The following is a 15,916-nucleotide window of genomic DNA, read 5'->3' on the forward strand; positions in this document are numbered from 1 at the left end:
TCTTTGGAGCTTGGCAAAAAGCTTCTTTGGAGCTGATCTTCAAGTCCGGGGTCCGGTCCTCAGCTTTTTCTGCCCTTCTACTTCAGGAGACGAGAGCCCTTTTGTGTGCTGCTAGGGAGGCCCTGAGCTTTCCCACATAGCTTTCAGTTGGCAGTTAATTGCTCTCAGCTTTTTATTATCTTTTTCCTTTTAGAGGGTCAATCAAGCTTAGCAATAGCCACCTGATTTCATTATCCTTTTAGTCCCTATTTCTCCATGATCTCAAACACCTGATATAAAACATTAGCTGATGTATTTCTTTCCACTGCTATACCAGTCCAGCTTCCCACCAATGAAAGTTCTAACGACTGGACCACCACACTGTTCCAGTGGCTATCTGTGCTCAATCTACTCTCAGCCTTATTGCAAACAGGGTGGTGAAGCACTCAGCCCCAAAGCCCCCTCAGTGGCTTCATTCTGGGACCACATATGGTTAGGGTTCCCAGACTTGGTAAATATAAATACAGGACTCTCAGTTAAGTAAGAATTTCGGAAAAACAACATTTTTTAGTGTAAGTATATCCCATGCCTTATCCGGGACATATTTATATACTAAAAAAATTGTTGTTCTTTACCTGAAATTAAAATTTAGCTGGGCATCCTGTATTTCACCTGGTAACTCTACAACAGGTTGGGTTCCTCAGGAAGCAAACTCTGAGATGGAGTTTAGCTAGTAGGATGTCATTAAAAAGTGCCCTTGTTATCAATACCTTTGGAAGGATTGGAGGAGAAGGAAGCAAGAGGGCAGAAGGAAATGTCAGTCTGTGATGCAGGCCCAGTGACAGATTTGGCTGAGCCCTGGGGATCTCTGGCACTAGAATGGCCCTTTAGAGTAGTTCCAAGTTGGGCTGAGCTGTCCAGGCCCTTATACTCACACTGATCCGTCATTGGACGAGGGAGTGCTTTCTGGATGGAGGGGATCTCTGCAGACGAGGCAATTCCTGAAGGGACTGACGGCTGAAGGCTATAATGCCAACAGCACTCCCAGCACCAGGGGCAGAAAGTCTTTCCTGAAGTGGAATCCATGTGGTGAGTGCATCACAGTGTCTACTACGCTTGGAGAGAGGATTAAAACATTGAGCAGAGAAAGCAAATGATATTTAAGGACTCTTCCACTTGAGCATCTATGATTAAGTGAAATAATGTGTTCAGATTGCCTAGAAGAGACCATGGCCCATAGCTGGTAAACACCAGGCAGTAGTTGTGTTGATGTCTCTAAAACTTTGGGCGGGAAGGATTGTCCAGTGGGGGGGCAGTTTTTAGAGCAACAGGTGGCGCTGCTTCAGCATGCTTATCTACCAACAGTCAGAAGGTGATGACTGTTGAGAAATTCTTTGGTGGGGAGTGTTCTCTGCCTGACTAGGCTTGATTTGGCATTTTCCTCTAGATAGAGCTTTTCAAAAAGGAATGCCTTTTGAAACAATCTTCAAAGTTAATTATTTTCTCTTTCCTGTTACAGAGACCAGATCTTTCCTTTGAAAGTGGCAGAGTGAGGTGGAAAACATGATCATAAAGTCAGGAAACAGTGTCTCATGTTTACCTTGGCACTTAAGCTGTGATGTTGGGTGAATCTTCTCTGGCCTCACTTTTCTAGGCTTTTAAATGAGAGGGTTGCAGTGGGTATTCTGTGAAGGTTCTATCTAGTGTTGACCATTTGTAATCCTGTGATTGTGTATGTGGCCTCTTGGCAAATGAGTTTGGGACACTGACCATGCCAGATTGCTAGACATGAGACTTCAGCAATTTTAAAATTAATTTTTTAGATTTTAGAAAGTAGTTTAACCACCACTTTTCAAGTAGCTCAGTTTTTGAGACTGATGATGGCAAATTGCTTGGAGGGAAAGGTAGGAAGACAAGTTAATTTCTTTCTTATTTTAAATCTCAGAGTGAACAGCTATAAGATTGGATATGTTAACATCCCATGCAAGGTCTGAATGGTTCAATTAAAGGGGCAAGGCTATGTTCTTCATGGACTTTTATTCCTTTTTTGCTTTGTATTATTTTAAAGACAAAAGTCATCAGTAGCGCATGCCTGGGCCTCCCAGTAACAGAGACACTTCTAGGGAGGGTTATAAAGAAGCTCTGTAGATCAAGGCAGCAGGTCCTTGAATTGTTTTTTCATTATTTGAGGGCAGTTTTACTGTAAATTTGTTGTGTGACTAAGGGACCATTTTTTGGTGACATGAAGTGTTAACTACCTCATCAAACAGACCAATAGATAGAAACTGTTGATGCTGTGCCCCTCACTCATCTCTGCAGCCCTTGAATAAGGCTGTAAGAATAACAGGGTCACTCTGGTTCCCTGTAGGGATGAACTATAAAAGTTGCATTTATAATTTATTAAGAATCATATAATTTTTAGAGCGTTTCTCATTTCACATAGAAAAATCAAAGGAGGTACATAGTACTATTATCCACATTTTACATATGAAACAGAGGCTCTGAGGGATTGAGAGACTTGCCCAAATTCACACAAATCCAATTTAAAAATTTTCTTCTTTTTTATTTTTAGCCTGAAAAGTCATGTCCTTTGTAGTAGCCTCACCTAAGCCAATAAGTTACCAAATATTCATTGCATTTATGTCTGTAAGTATCTAGTTTTAGTAACTAGTTGTACCTTTTTCATGTTTTCCTATAGAGAAAACATAGTCCATATCAATGATTTTTTTCAGTATTCAAAAGAGCTAGCAAACTGTGAGAGTTTGAACAGAGGAGCAACAAATATAACTCTACCACAATATTGGTTTTTGGTTGTTATTTTTTCTTTTAAATGTTACATGTAAATTAATAAGAGGTAAAGATAACACTACACTTGTTTCAACATGTGATTGTGTTCAGCAATGATTATTTTTATTGACTAATTAGATTAAAGTTAAATAAATTCCAACCAAAAAAGAGACAGTCACCGTGATTCATTTGTTGTTCAGAATAGTTCAGTATCTGTGGTTACAGACTGGATATTATGGCTTTGAATGCAGTGTGGTACACCAGGTCACAGCAGCTTCATGAAGACTGAAAAGCCTGATCACGAACTTCTCCTTCATCTGGTTTGTGATCAGCCAGTCACAGCCAAATTGTAGTCTGCGCAGCTATAAAATGACACCTGGTTCTTCAAGCATTTTGGTGTCTCGTTTGACTTTTTTATCTTGCTAACTTGGAAGGTAAGAGACTGTGAAGGTACCTAAGATCAGAATTCCTCATTTTAAAACTTTTCCCCCAGGACTCTTTCTTTTTCGTAACACCTGTGCTTAGTGATACGCTGAGACCATAACCACCACGTGGCTTCAATAGGACACATTATCAGTTTGCAAGAAAATGCTTTGAAATAGCATTCACCCACATTTGAGGTTGGGAGGGGTGGTTTTATTTACTTCCTGGTGGGAAGCTATCTGCTTTAGATTAAAGAAGAATTAGAGAATTATCTGGTTTGATTCTGACATCAGAAGTGCAAACATTTGGAAAGTGCTTTAAAAGTAACTTTGGTTATAAGTGACAATGTAAACTGCTAAAATGATATCTTGACTTAAAAACATTAGGTGGTACATTCTATTTTAGCAGTGAGCTCAAACCTTTCTCTCCTTTATTTTTTTTTAAATCAAACACTGTTTGCAGGAAAGAATTAGTAAAATCTGAATTCTTTTCACTCTGTAAAGACAAACTTGTCACCCTTATTATGAAATTACTCATTTTTGTTTGTTGGTCAAACTCAGTTGTCCTTATATTACTCTGCCATAGCAAAAAAAGAGAGAGAGAGTGGGGGGTGGGGAGAGAGAGAGAGAAATCCCAGTATAAACTTCGCTATATGTGAGTATATGTGAGTGAGTGAGTATATGATTCCTTACCAAAAATTAAGGGTGCTAAGATAGCTCAAATATAAAGAGTAGGGTTTCTAAAACTTTTTTTCTAAAAGAAATATGCGCTAACTCAATAAGTAACCTCTCTTGGCTGCTACTGTATATACAATTAGTATTATATATATTACTATTACAACTATCACTATGAAATTATATACATATTCAGGTCCCCTATGTTCCAAAACAGCAATGCATATTTTTAAATAGTTTAAAAGAAGACTAGTATATATTAAACACATTGATCTTGAACATGAAACTCTATTTTACTTTGTTATAAAACATGAATCTGAAGAGAGTATTTTTTAAAAGCTGTGATGACATGGCACAACCAATCTAATTAAAAAGTGGGGAAAAAAGTTTCAAATACCCATTATTTTGAGAACACAACAACAATAAATTCCCTAATAGCTGCCTAGGTTTATGCAGGGTGTGGGGAGATTTAAATATTTAAATCTGTACATCCCCTAAGTTTTAAAATGCTTCTATTAATAAGGTATAAAACCAGGACTCAGGGCCACTGAGAATCGATTTGGCTCCAGTGAAAAAGTTTCAGAAGCTCACTCCCCAACACATTCATGTACTCAGTGAGGGCAAGCTGCTGAAAAATCTTTACATAAGTATTTCCCTAGGTCTCTTTCCTGGCTGCAGGACCACAGAAACTTTCCAGACTCCTTTCGACTCTCAGTGGCGCTGCCTGGACCTCAAGTGCTGGGCTGAAGGATGTTCGAAGAACTGAATTGGCAGAAAATATGTGTATCTAAGGGCATTTAGGAGCAGGTTAAATTATATTTTCTCCTTGCATCCAAAGGAACCAGATCACGTTCTTTAAAATTATATTAGGGTAAGAACAGTTCATTAACTACTTTTTGGGAGGGCCACTTAATTTTATGCTCTTCTCACCCTTCTTCTTTACCAAAACCTCAAGCCATATAAATGACCACTTGTTCATCTGGAACAAAACAAAATATAACAAACAGGCTCAGGTGAATAAGCCCTTTCAAGAATCAGGCTCACTTTATATTCTAGATCAGGGTTGGCAAACTTTTGCCATAAAGGGCCAGAGAGTAAATGTTTTAGGTTTTTTGGGCTGTTACTCAACTTTCTTGCAGTGATTCAGCTCTGCCAGTGTAGAGGAAAAGTAGTCATATACTATAATACATAACCAAATGCCTGTGACCGTGTGGAATAAAACTTTGTTTACAAAAACAGACGATGGGCTGGCTTTGGCCTGAGGGTCATAGTTTGCTCATCCCTCCTCTAGATAATAACCACGAATGGTGCCTCTCTTCTGAAAACTGCAAAGTGCTTCCCAAGGTTCTCGCCAGAGTAATTCCCACTAGCACAGAATTTACTCTGATAGCAGATCCATATCTGTGGCAGAAGAACCCTGCAAGACCCGAGGATTCAATGTTTATGACCCAACCTGCGTATCAGCATGATCAAAAATTGATAGGAACCTGGAAGGGCCTGTTTCTGTTTCATTAGGAAACACGAGCAGGTAGCTGTTCCTGGCTTTTGCTAATCTTGGAGTGGTAATCAGGAGCTGAGGATAATGGCCACTCTGGTGCTCTGGCGGCAGGTGCAGATGCAGAGAAAGGTAATAAATTAGGGGTAATAAGGTACCTCAGCAGCCTTAAGGGGTCAGTGCAGCTTCCAAGGCACCAAGTCATCACTAAGGAATTTGTTGCTCAAGCAATCAGGCTGATCACCTCAGAGGTAAAATTGCTCAGCATGTAGCTGAAAACCAAAAAAACAAAACCAAATATGTAAAAGTTGTGAGAGCAGCAACAACTAAGAATCACAGAATTCCCTACAACTTGAGGAAATCTTACCAATCATCTTAGCCAGCCCTTTCAAATGACCAGTGGGGAAAACAAAACCTAAAGAGGGAGAGGTAACTTGCCCAGCTAGTTTGTAAAGGAATCACCAAATATCAGCCATTTTTGAATTCCAATCTGTTATTTTCTCCTACAGAATCTGAATTAAAAGGGGGTCACCAACCATATAAATACCCATGTCATGTGATTATGACAGCTAAGTACCTGACCACCCTTAAAGACAAGTTTTCTATTGGGATATGCACGGTACCAGAGAACAGCTGAAATTTACTGAGGGGAATAGAAGGCATCCCATCACTGGTTTAATGTAGCTGACAAAAACTGTACAGGATAAAGCATTAAATGGCCATCTTCCCAAGAGTATAAATTCTGGTCTCTCATATTGTATGATAACATGGCAAGAACAGATGGGGAAGTTCTTAAATCGAAGTTTGCATTGATCTGTTTCCCTCCCAACAAATCAAAGGCAAATGTTATCCTCATATCTTTGGTGTCCGTGACATAGAGGATCCCTCGGGCAATGAAGGCATTGCCAGCCTTGGATTTGGGGTACGTGGTGTTGATGTGCTGCACCACAGAGAAGGTCCTCTCGTCCAGCTGTGCGACAAGGATGCTCGAGCCATCCACACTGGAAGCATAGATAATCCAAAGGCCCTTTTCATCTACAGCTAAATTGAAGTACGTCTTGGAATTTGCAAAGAGGTATTTTCGATCAAAATACAAGGCATTTTCAAGCTTCAGAGTTTGGGATGTCTCTTTGCCAAATTCAAATCTGAAATGTATAAAAAAGTAGATATGAGCCACCATTTTTGTGGACAAGGGTGGTTTTTTAGGCTCCTCCATTAAACTGGGGTGGGGCCTGAGATTCTGCATTTCTAGTAAGTTCCCAGGTTGTGCTCATTCTACTGTTCCATCTGCAGTGCTGTGAGCAGCAAGGATGTAGAGGATGGTGACTACATCTCAGTGTCCACCTACTAGCCATGTGACCCCGATAAAATTCCTTAACCTCCTGAATCCTCATGTGTTTGCTGACCTCCTGAAATGCCCTCTCAAAGTTGCAAGGGGCCTTAAAAGATAATCTAGTCCAGTCGTTTCATTTTACTAATGAGAAAAGGAGAAGTGACTGGCCCAGGAACACAGGTTAAGTATCAGAGCCAGAGTTTAAACTCAGGCTTTTGACTCCAAGTTTGGGGGTTCTTCCTCTACTCCATGCTGGAGTTTTAAGACAAAAGTTTCACAGGAGGCTCAACGAAGGAAGTCACCAACTGAGAAAGAAGCAAAGCAGCAAAGTCATGGCTGTGACGTCATTTTTCTTGTCTGGTAAGTGACTGGATCAGTGAAGTGACGGCATGAAAGCCCATGCCCCTCAGCTCCCAGAGACCGTCTGATTTGGCAGACTCCACATCTAGATCATATCAAAAGTGGATTATGATTCAACTGCAGGAATGAAAATTCAGGAACTTTAGGCTTTATAAAGGAAAAGGAAAAACACTAGAGGGCGCCATTGAGCAGCAGAAGAACTGTGAAGGGTGTGAAGCTGCGGGTATGCACTGGAACATAGCGACCTTGAAACCAATCAAGAAACCCTGAAGTAAGCTTGAAAAGAAACAAGAGTGAGGGCTTGAGAAGGCCCTGCTTGCCCATCTCAGCTCTCGGGGTTCTCCTTCCTCTGAATGCCCGGGATTCAGGACTGCCATTGGGTTCCTGACTAGTACTGGCACCTACAACTGCATTCCTTGATGAGGCTTGCCTCTCCCAGCAAAAAAAGCGTCTAATTCCAGTCTGCCTCTCCTTCTCCTCCCAGTCTGTGGCCTGGCACTGGAGCAGGGCCCCAGCATAGGTCTCCTAACCAGTGCCTCACGCTAACTTAGTGTCATTAGAAGACACTCTTTCTTAGGGTGGCCAGTCCTCCTTTGGGCTCATTTACCCCAGAGCTCCCCTCCTACCACCCCATGTAACAGCGGTCCCCAGGAGCCACAGGATTGAATGAAAACAAGTGTCACAGAAAGGAGTGTGTCTGGGGAGAGAGGGCCTCTCAACGGGAGGAGGGTCAGTTATCTTGTTCTGTTAGCGCAAGATGCTGTCCAGATGACGAGGTGGTGCAGAAGCCCAGTAGAGGGGGGTAAGAGGCACAGGAGGGGATGCTTGCAGCCACGGCTGACACGTGTGTCTAATGTGGCTGGTTTAACTGCACGATGTACTAGGAGACCTGCCCCGATCCTAGCCTAGCTCTGCAGCTCCAACAAGGTTGCTGAAGCTGGATCTCACAGAGGGAGACAGAGAAGGGACCCAGTCCTCCCTCAAGATCCTTGTCTCTTGTTTGGAATGACGAGGACCATGGCTTTCGTAACACTGGAATTGTCATTTCGGAGTGGAGGGCTGCAGAGGCTCTGGTCCACCTTTGCATTTTTAATGAGGACATGGAGATCATAGGAGGCGGAGGCCTCCCCTGAGGCCACAAGTAAGTAGGCAGGAGAGTTGGAACTTGGGCCTCTCACTGTTGTGGCCTCTCCCGTTGCGGAGCACAGGCTCCGGACGCGCAGGCTCAGTGGCCATGGCTCACGGGTCCAGCCCTTCGCGGCATGTGGGATCCTCCCGGACCGGGGCTCGAACCCGTGTCCCCTGCATCGGCAGGCTGACTCTCAACCACTGCGCAACCAGGGAAGCCCTCACTGCTCTCTTGATTTGCCCAAGATGACCCACTTCTGCCTCTAAAGCCCAGAACTCAATTTCTTCCGGAGCCATGCAGACAACTTTCAGCAATTCTTGTGTGAAGCCAGGAATCTTGGGCTGCTGCCCTGGGCACCGACTACCCGTGTGGCCACCTCCCCTCCCCGTGGGAAAGCGGAGGGAGCAGGGGAGGTGGCCTGGCGAGGGCTCCATCAGGATGACAGAGCGATCTGAAGGCAGGAACCCTGACTTTGCCTTGCCGTCTCTAGTCCTCGGTGATCTCATCCGTGACATGAAATTCTTCATACCCAACATTTTTCAGAGCAAAACTGATTTCAGGGTATGATACCTTCCTGCTAGAGGGAGCTCTGGGTTCCACTGCTTCCTTTCCCAAAGGATGAGAAAGTTCCTGCTGTTATCACTCCAGGCCTCCTTCTCTCTGGCCCTGACCTTACTCTTGGTGTCCAGACCAGCAATAAATGCAGATATGGGGCTCACTCATCGTGTCCTGTGGTTCATTTGGTCAGCAAACCCTCACTGATCTCTGGCTGTGTGTCACCCCTGGGGACATAAAGATGATGGAACCACAGTCCCTTCCCCTAAGTCGTTGAAGGATGGGCTGTGGGGCAGAGAGGAGGGTGCCAGGGGCCCCAGGGGACTCACCTCACTATGGTGTTGGAGCCTCCTTTGTGGTAGTAGAGACAGTTGTTGTGAACGGTGTGCCCACAGCCATGGAAATAGTGCGGGAGGTGGATGAGCGTGTAACTGCCGTTCAGCAGTGAGGGCTGGTCCTCGAATTCCTTCACCATGAGGCCTGCAGGAGGGAAGCCAGCGAAAGGCAATCACAACTTGGCAGTGAGTCGGGGGAGGAAGTTAAAAGGATGGAAGGTGAGAGTGAGATGTCTTGTAAGGGTCCTTGTCCACTTTCAAGAGTCTCAGGCTCTCAAACTCAAAGGCCAATGCTCTTCTATGGATTCCCAAACCATCGTTTGTTTTTTTAACGTCTTTACTGGAGTATAATTGCTTTACAGTGGTGTGTTGGTTTCTGCTGTATAACGAAGTGAATCAGCTATATGCATACGTATATCCGCATATCCCCCTCCTCTTGAGCCTCCCTCCCACCCTCCCTATCCCACGCCTCTAGGTGGTCACAAAGCACCGAGCTGATCTCCCTGTGCTATGTGGCTGCTTCCCACTAGCTAGCTATTTTACATTTGGTATTGTATATATGTCAATGCCACTCTCACTTCATCCCAGCTTATCCTTCCCCCTCTCCGTGTCCTCAAGTTCATTCTCTACGTCTGCGTCTTTATTCCTGTCCTGCCCCTAGGTTCTTCAGAACCATTTTTTTTTTAGATTCCATATATATGCGTTAGCGTACGGTATTCGTTTTTCTCTTTCTGACTTACTTCACTCTGTATGACGGACTCTAGCTCCTGCCACCTCACTACAAATAACTCAGTTTTGTTTCTTTTTCCGAACCATCTTTTCAACATAGTAACCACAGAGTTGGCTTTGATCCTCCCAGGAAAATGGCATCACCCTCTCCCCTACAATTTTATAACATTTTCTATCAGGCGGACATAGGCCTGTATCGGGAAGAGCACCGTGCAGTCACCTTCTGCCTCTTGCACTCCACAGTGGCCATGCTGACTCATGACCTTGTTCTTTCCTTTTGAGCCACAGAATCCTTCTCAGCTGGTCATCCAGGCAGTCACTGCCAGCTGATGTGTGAGCCTTGATGAAATGAAGCAGCGTATCTCAGCTATTGCTCTGACTAGTAGGTATGGCCAGGCCTCTTCTGGCATGGGGCCACTGCTACTACCACTGGCAATTCCAGACCACATTCCTTTGGGGCAGTGCGACTAGGGTCATGCTCAGATGCAGCAGACCTGCAAGATGACACTTCACCCTCTCCCCTGGGCTCTCTGCCCACGGATATCTTAGAAAAGTGGCCAAAAGTACTCTCCTTAAAGAAAGATAGACCATGCGGAAGAATTTGTCTCCGACATTTCTTCCACATTACGGTTTTGGGGCTTTATAAACCCATAAGTCATAAAGCTATTTGTTTCCTTCTGGACACTTTGCTGAAAATTGGAATAAGCTACACTGAGGGTGCCCTGGTCATGTCCCTGTGACCTGAACTGCAAGTCTTGTCACCAGTGTGCTCAACTGAGAAAAGCATTTTGCCTATTCATTTGGGCTTTCTAAAATAAAGAGCAAGTCTGTTACACCAATTAGCAGGGACTTCAGACACAGAAATAGGATAAGCCTGAAAGGGGGCAACTGATGAAAGGTGCAATTACAACACAGATATGGATCATCCGCCAAGTGAAAGCACCTGAAAAATGTTCAGTAACCCAGATCCGTTCATCACTCTTGTTAGCAGACTCTCTTATCCAAGTCCCAAACGTCTCTTTAACTTTCAAAACTTGTGTTGGGTTTCCAATGGACGTGATCATGGATTCTACCAAAAGAAGAGAAAGGAAAGTTACCCACCTACCAATTATGACTTTTAGCCATCTGATTTCTGAATTTTAAAACAGGATGCTTTGTTTCTGTACCTGCTTGCAGGGAATGGTGTTCACTGACTTTCTCATCAGCTTTTCCAACCAAGGAATCATCATTTGGTACAGCACACGTCTCACCTAAAACAACAACAACGATAATCAGAGCAAACTAGTTGGCACAGTGAGATATATATAGCTTTATAACTGGTTACATAACCTCAATCCAGACTCTAGTTCCATAAGCATCCTTTACAATAGGCTCACCGAGGTTTCTGCTTGCTTGCTTTTAAGCCCCAAGTCATACACTTCCAAATTTTTTCCCCTCCCTGGGGAGTTTCCAACAAGCGTTCCATGACAATAGTTGCTAAGATACTACAATCAGGAAAATGTCACCTGAGTCAGCCATCCAAGCCCTGAGCAACCTGGGAGAAAGACAGGCCTACTGACATGTTCCTGGTCTCTCTGGGCCAGTGGGAATCTATCACAGTCTGCATTTTTCTGGAGGGATTTTCACTTTCAGGGAAGCTGATGGGGATGAGGGAGCAGTCTCATGATGGGATGACCCACTTTACCCTGTCTTCCTGAACTGCCAGGGAGTAGAATCACAGAGGAAGAAGGAGCCTAGAGGCAGCCCAGCACAGAGAGATTTGAGACCCTTCCCTGCTTGAAGGCCTGTAGGACCCAGGTCCTTGAGGGGCACCTGATCCATAGTTGGTTTGAGGCTACAACTGAGCTCAAATTCATCCTCCTTGGCTTGTCATTGTTCCCCTTAGCAAACGGGCTTAATTCAGACCTTCGGTGGAGAGGTGGCTCGGGGTGGCAGAAGCAGGACAGGAGGCAGGGAGGAATATGGTCATTGTGAAGATGAGAGGGAGTGGACTGCCTGGGGGTAAGGACCCCCTACCTGGGGGCAGGTTGGGGCAAATCAGGCTTTCTGAGAAAGGCCAGGCCCACTTCCCTAGACAAATTCTGAGGATTTCCAATCACCCTGTGGTTGCTTGATAGAAAGGAGCACCTCAACTATCACTAGGGAAACTCCCAGAATAAACTAGAGAGGTTTCTTTATCGGCAAAATAAGGAGGCAGGACCCTCCGTGGTCTCTAATCCTCCTTTAGCTGGATGAGCCTGTGTCTCTCTGAAACTCTCTGTCACCCAAAGAGAGCAGTCTCGGGATCTGTTAGACTCCCCCCACCACCACGCAATGCTGCCGTCCTGGGTTTCGTCTGGAGTTTCCTCTTAGGGGCTTGGGCTTTGCACAAGAGGGGGACAGAGAGACCCTCCCATTCTTAGTCTGAAGAAAAGGCCCTCATTAAGTCATGTAGCGCCCACCAGCTTCTAAGGCTGTGGGAGTGGGATGGGGGTTAAAGCAAGGGAGTTGGAGCAGGAGAGAGGGTCAAGTTCAGATGCTGGGTGCAAGGAGGACTCATTTCCAGGAGGAAGAGTGGAAGATAACGGCCTTTTAAAGCAGTTTTCACAACCCTGGAGCCCATCCCCTGCAGACCAGCCTCTTGGTGGACAGGCGAGGTGGAGGAGAGCACCTCTCCAGCACCCCTCTCGCCTGCTGACAGAGCCTCTGGCAAATCAGAATTCCCAAAGAGCAAGGTCAGACCTCGCCTCCGCTCAGGGGAAGGTTCCCACTGAGCTCACAGTCCAAGGGAGGCTGAACAAAGGGTGATGCTAATGGAGGGGGTGGCACTGACCCGGGGAGGAAGCAGCTCTGCGGTGATTTAACAGGCAGATAACTGCTGGGCAGGATGTAATTAGGCTCCATTTACTGGGGGTGGTAGCATCTTTGAAAGCTCAGATTCACCCACTCTGACTGTGTGTGCTCCCCAAATGTCTTCCAGAAAGAACAGTGCACCAGATAGAATGAAAGACTGTTTAAGAAAGTGGCAATGAAATCCACAGCAAGTGACAAAGAAACTCCAGGACCCTCCTCTCTGCCAGGAAGCAAGGCATCAAGCTGTGCTTTCTCACGGCCTAAGTTAGGTGAATTAGTCCCTGGTCACCACTGTGGGGAGAAGTTCTAGCTCTACCCTAGAAGGATTTCCTGTTAATAGGGCCCTTGATTTCTCCTTAGCTTTCAACCCCATGGCCACCCCTGTAACAACTGGCCGAAGAACGAACCGTCCAGGCCTGCCAGAGACCAGGTGTCCCTTGGCCTTGACTGCCTTATTCTCAAAGTGTGGAATTCCGTCTCTGAAAGGAAGATGCTCTAAGCAGGGGCTTTACAAGCAGGCACATCTGGGTTTGAATCCTAGCTCTGTCACTTACTAACTGAGTGACCGTGGACAGGCTATGTAGTTCCCTGGGGTTTCAGCTTTGTATCTGTAAACTGGTAAGAATACGACTCCTATATCATAGGACTATTGTAGAGTTAAATGAACTGAGCGCTTAGCCCTATGCCTGGAACATCAACATTAGTGGTGGTGATGGTAGTACTGGGGTGTTGTGGGAAGTTAGCCGATCTGAATCTCCCCATCCTCTCCATCTCCCCAGCATCAGTCAAGCCCTTCATGCTCCAGGGATGGCGGATCCGGCAGGGAGGAGCAAAGAGTCTGGTGATAAGTGAAGGGGGAGGGATGAGGCCAGGGGGTGGGAGGCCCAATTCTAAACCTGCCACCAGTCCTCACCCCAGGCAGACTGCTCAGGCCTCCCAGGAACATGTTGCAAGGTGGGGACACTCGCTTTGGGCAAAATTTCCCTCTGTTTAGAACAAATCTGGTCACAAAGCCTGGGTGAAGCCTGAGACTTTGGGATCATTAACTGAAGAGGCGGTTCCCTGGGGCAGGGGTGGGTGACCTGGGCACTGGCTGTTGAACATGTTTGGCTGACGAGGGCCTTTGGATCTTCTGCTTCCGGGGGGCCCTGGGGGACCCGGAGGACCCGGGGGCCCAGGTGGGCCGGGTGGGCCTTGGTCACCTTTGGCACCTGGAGAAAGAGAGAGAGAAGCAGGGATGGGGGTTGATTAAAGAGCCATTGGCAGAGATGGGCTTCAAACAAGGGAGAAGGGGACCCAGCATCTCCAGGAAGGCTTGCTGAGTCCCCCTTCCCAGACACAGATGTCCTCCAGCACTTGTTCACACAGAGTCGAGGGAGCACCCATAGCAGGTGCTGAGTTCCAACTACGTGCCAGGAATTGTGCTAGGAATTTTATAAATCTCCTCCCCTTTGTCCTTCTCAGCCACTCTGTGAGATAGTATCAGCGGTTCCTCAGTGACCCGAGTCTCAGGGAAGTTTAGTGCTTTGCCCCAGGTCACAGCTGGAATAGAGCTGGGACTCACCCTTAGGGGTGTCTTGCTCCTAAGCTCATCCTGTTTTCATTGGCTGATGTTGGGAAAGCTCAACCCTGACTACTTATTAGAATCACCCAAGGGGCTCAAACACAATTCCAATGCCTGGGCCCCCTCCCAGATCAATTAGATCAAAATGGTGGGGAAGCTGGTCATCTGTATTTCTAAACACTTCCTAAGATGTTTTCTTCCTAAGATGTCAGGTATGAGAAACATGCCTCTATGTGGTAGAAGAAATCAGGGGCTCCTGTCCTGCTTTGTAACCTTGGGCAGGCAGCTTAACCCTCCGAGACTGGTTCTTCATTTCCAGATTGTCTCATACTCCCTGTCCTGACTTGTGAGAATCCACTGAAGTCATCGGGGTGAGTGCTCGGACAGTTGGATTCTCTACACATCAGCAGGTGGAATCCCTACACACTTCCAGCTTCAGGTGGCCAGTGTGGGTACAGCCCTTTGCAGGGGCCATTGGTTATGGAACTTTCATAAAGATGCCGCTAGGCTGGGATATTCAGTCCTTTTGTTCTACCCTCCTTTCCTGGGCTGACTGGTGATCTAAGATCTCTTTAGCTGCCTCTTCCCAGCCCCACCAAATAAGCACTTTCAGTTGCTTTGGAGTGGGCAAGCAGGGGTCACAGAGGCTAACAGTGGGTCTAAGCCCACTGTGGAAGGGGCAGAGATCTGCAGGCAGGGCAAACACAATCCAACCCTCCTATTCCTTCTCTGCTCTCTGGCCAAGAGGACACACTCAGCTCTGGCCTGTTCTCTAGAACTGGGGTACACTCAGAGATGTTGCTTTCCTGAATGGTTTGTGGTCACCCTCTCTTGTCTGGTAGTATAGGGGAGTATGGTATTCTGGATGTGTAGATTTCCCATATAACTGAGTATAACATGACCTTATATTTTCAAAGTATATTCACATATATATGATCCTGTCAAAACACTTATCACATTTTACGTATTTTGCATGGCAACTTCCCTGTTTGTTAAACAAAGCATGCTAAACCTAATTTGATCTTTCCTTGGTGCTTTGGTCTTAGTACAGTACCTGGCAAATAGCAGATGCTCAATAAATTTTGAATGGCTGGATGGGCAACTGATTCAGGGTCATTGTTCTGAACATCTATCATCCTAGCTTCTTGAGGACAGATATTATGTCTTAACTCATTTTCATATTCCTATTTCCAGCTACTAGCAAAATCCCTAATTCATAAATGGTGCTCTCTGATATTAAAAAATGCTTATTGACCACATTAATAGGATAGTTATGTTTCTATGGTATAAATGGTCTCCAAAGTAGTGTGCTTTTAAAATTCTTCTGCCTCTTTCTGTGCCATGACCATCAGCTGTCGCCTACTCTTTCCACCATGTAATTGTCTTTCTGAGGCTTGCTGTGCCTCTACCTCCTCCCCCATAGACAGCAATTATCTGTTTTTAACCTGGGCTGGAAACCAGAAAAAGAAGATCAGCAACGATGTCTCCCCCAATTCTGTGTCAAAAGTCTTAGGATAAGGGCCTAAGGATGGCTCTAGCTCAACTCTGAAGCTGTGCTTTCTGTCTGTTGTCCTCTGAGGTATTTGAAATTGCTCGCTTACTTGTCTTGTTCTGGATTGTGCTGGATTTAATAGCTATTTGGAAAAAGGAAGCTTCCTTCATCCGAAATCCATCCAGCCATGACACTTAGACCTGCATTATCTCAACTGCTCATGCTTAGA

The 15,916-nt window shown here is 45.5% G+C and overlaps 1 protein-coding gene across 1 annotated transcript in view; it reads right to left on the bottom strand.

Moving 5' to 3' along the window:
- Positions 1–2,867: 2,867 nt before the first annotated feature.
- Positions 2,868–15,916, bottom strand: part of GLDN (gliomedin) — a 68,153-nt gene continuing 55,104 nt past the window's right edge. The window contains exons 6-10 of the mRNA XM_032624851.1: positions 13,714–13,842; positions 10,966–11,049; positions 10,743–10,868; positions 9,065–9,215; positions 2,868–6,503 (exon numbers count right to left, since the gene is read on the bottom strand). Of these exons, the coding sequence (XP_032480742.1) occupies positions 6,026–6,503; positions 9,065–9,215; positions 10,743–10,868; positions 10,966–11,049; positions 13,714–13,842 (968 nt within the window). The 3' untranslated portion in view covers positions 2,868–6,025. The remainder of the gene's footprint in view (positions 6,504–9,064; positions 9,216–10,742; positions 10,869–10,965; positions 11,050–13,713; positions 13,843–15,916) is intronic.

This window comes from Phocoena sinus, chromosome 2, assembly GCF_008692025.1.
Source record: "Phocoena sinus isolate mPhoSin1 chromosome 2, mPhoSin1.pri, whole genome shotgun sequence".
NCBI classification, from domain to species: Eukaryota; Metazoa; Chordata; class Mammalia; order Artiodactyla; family Phocoenidae; genus Phocoena; species Phocoena sinus.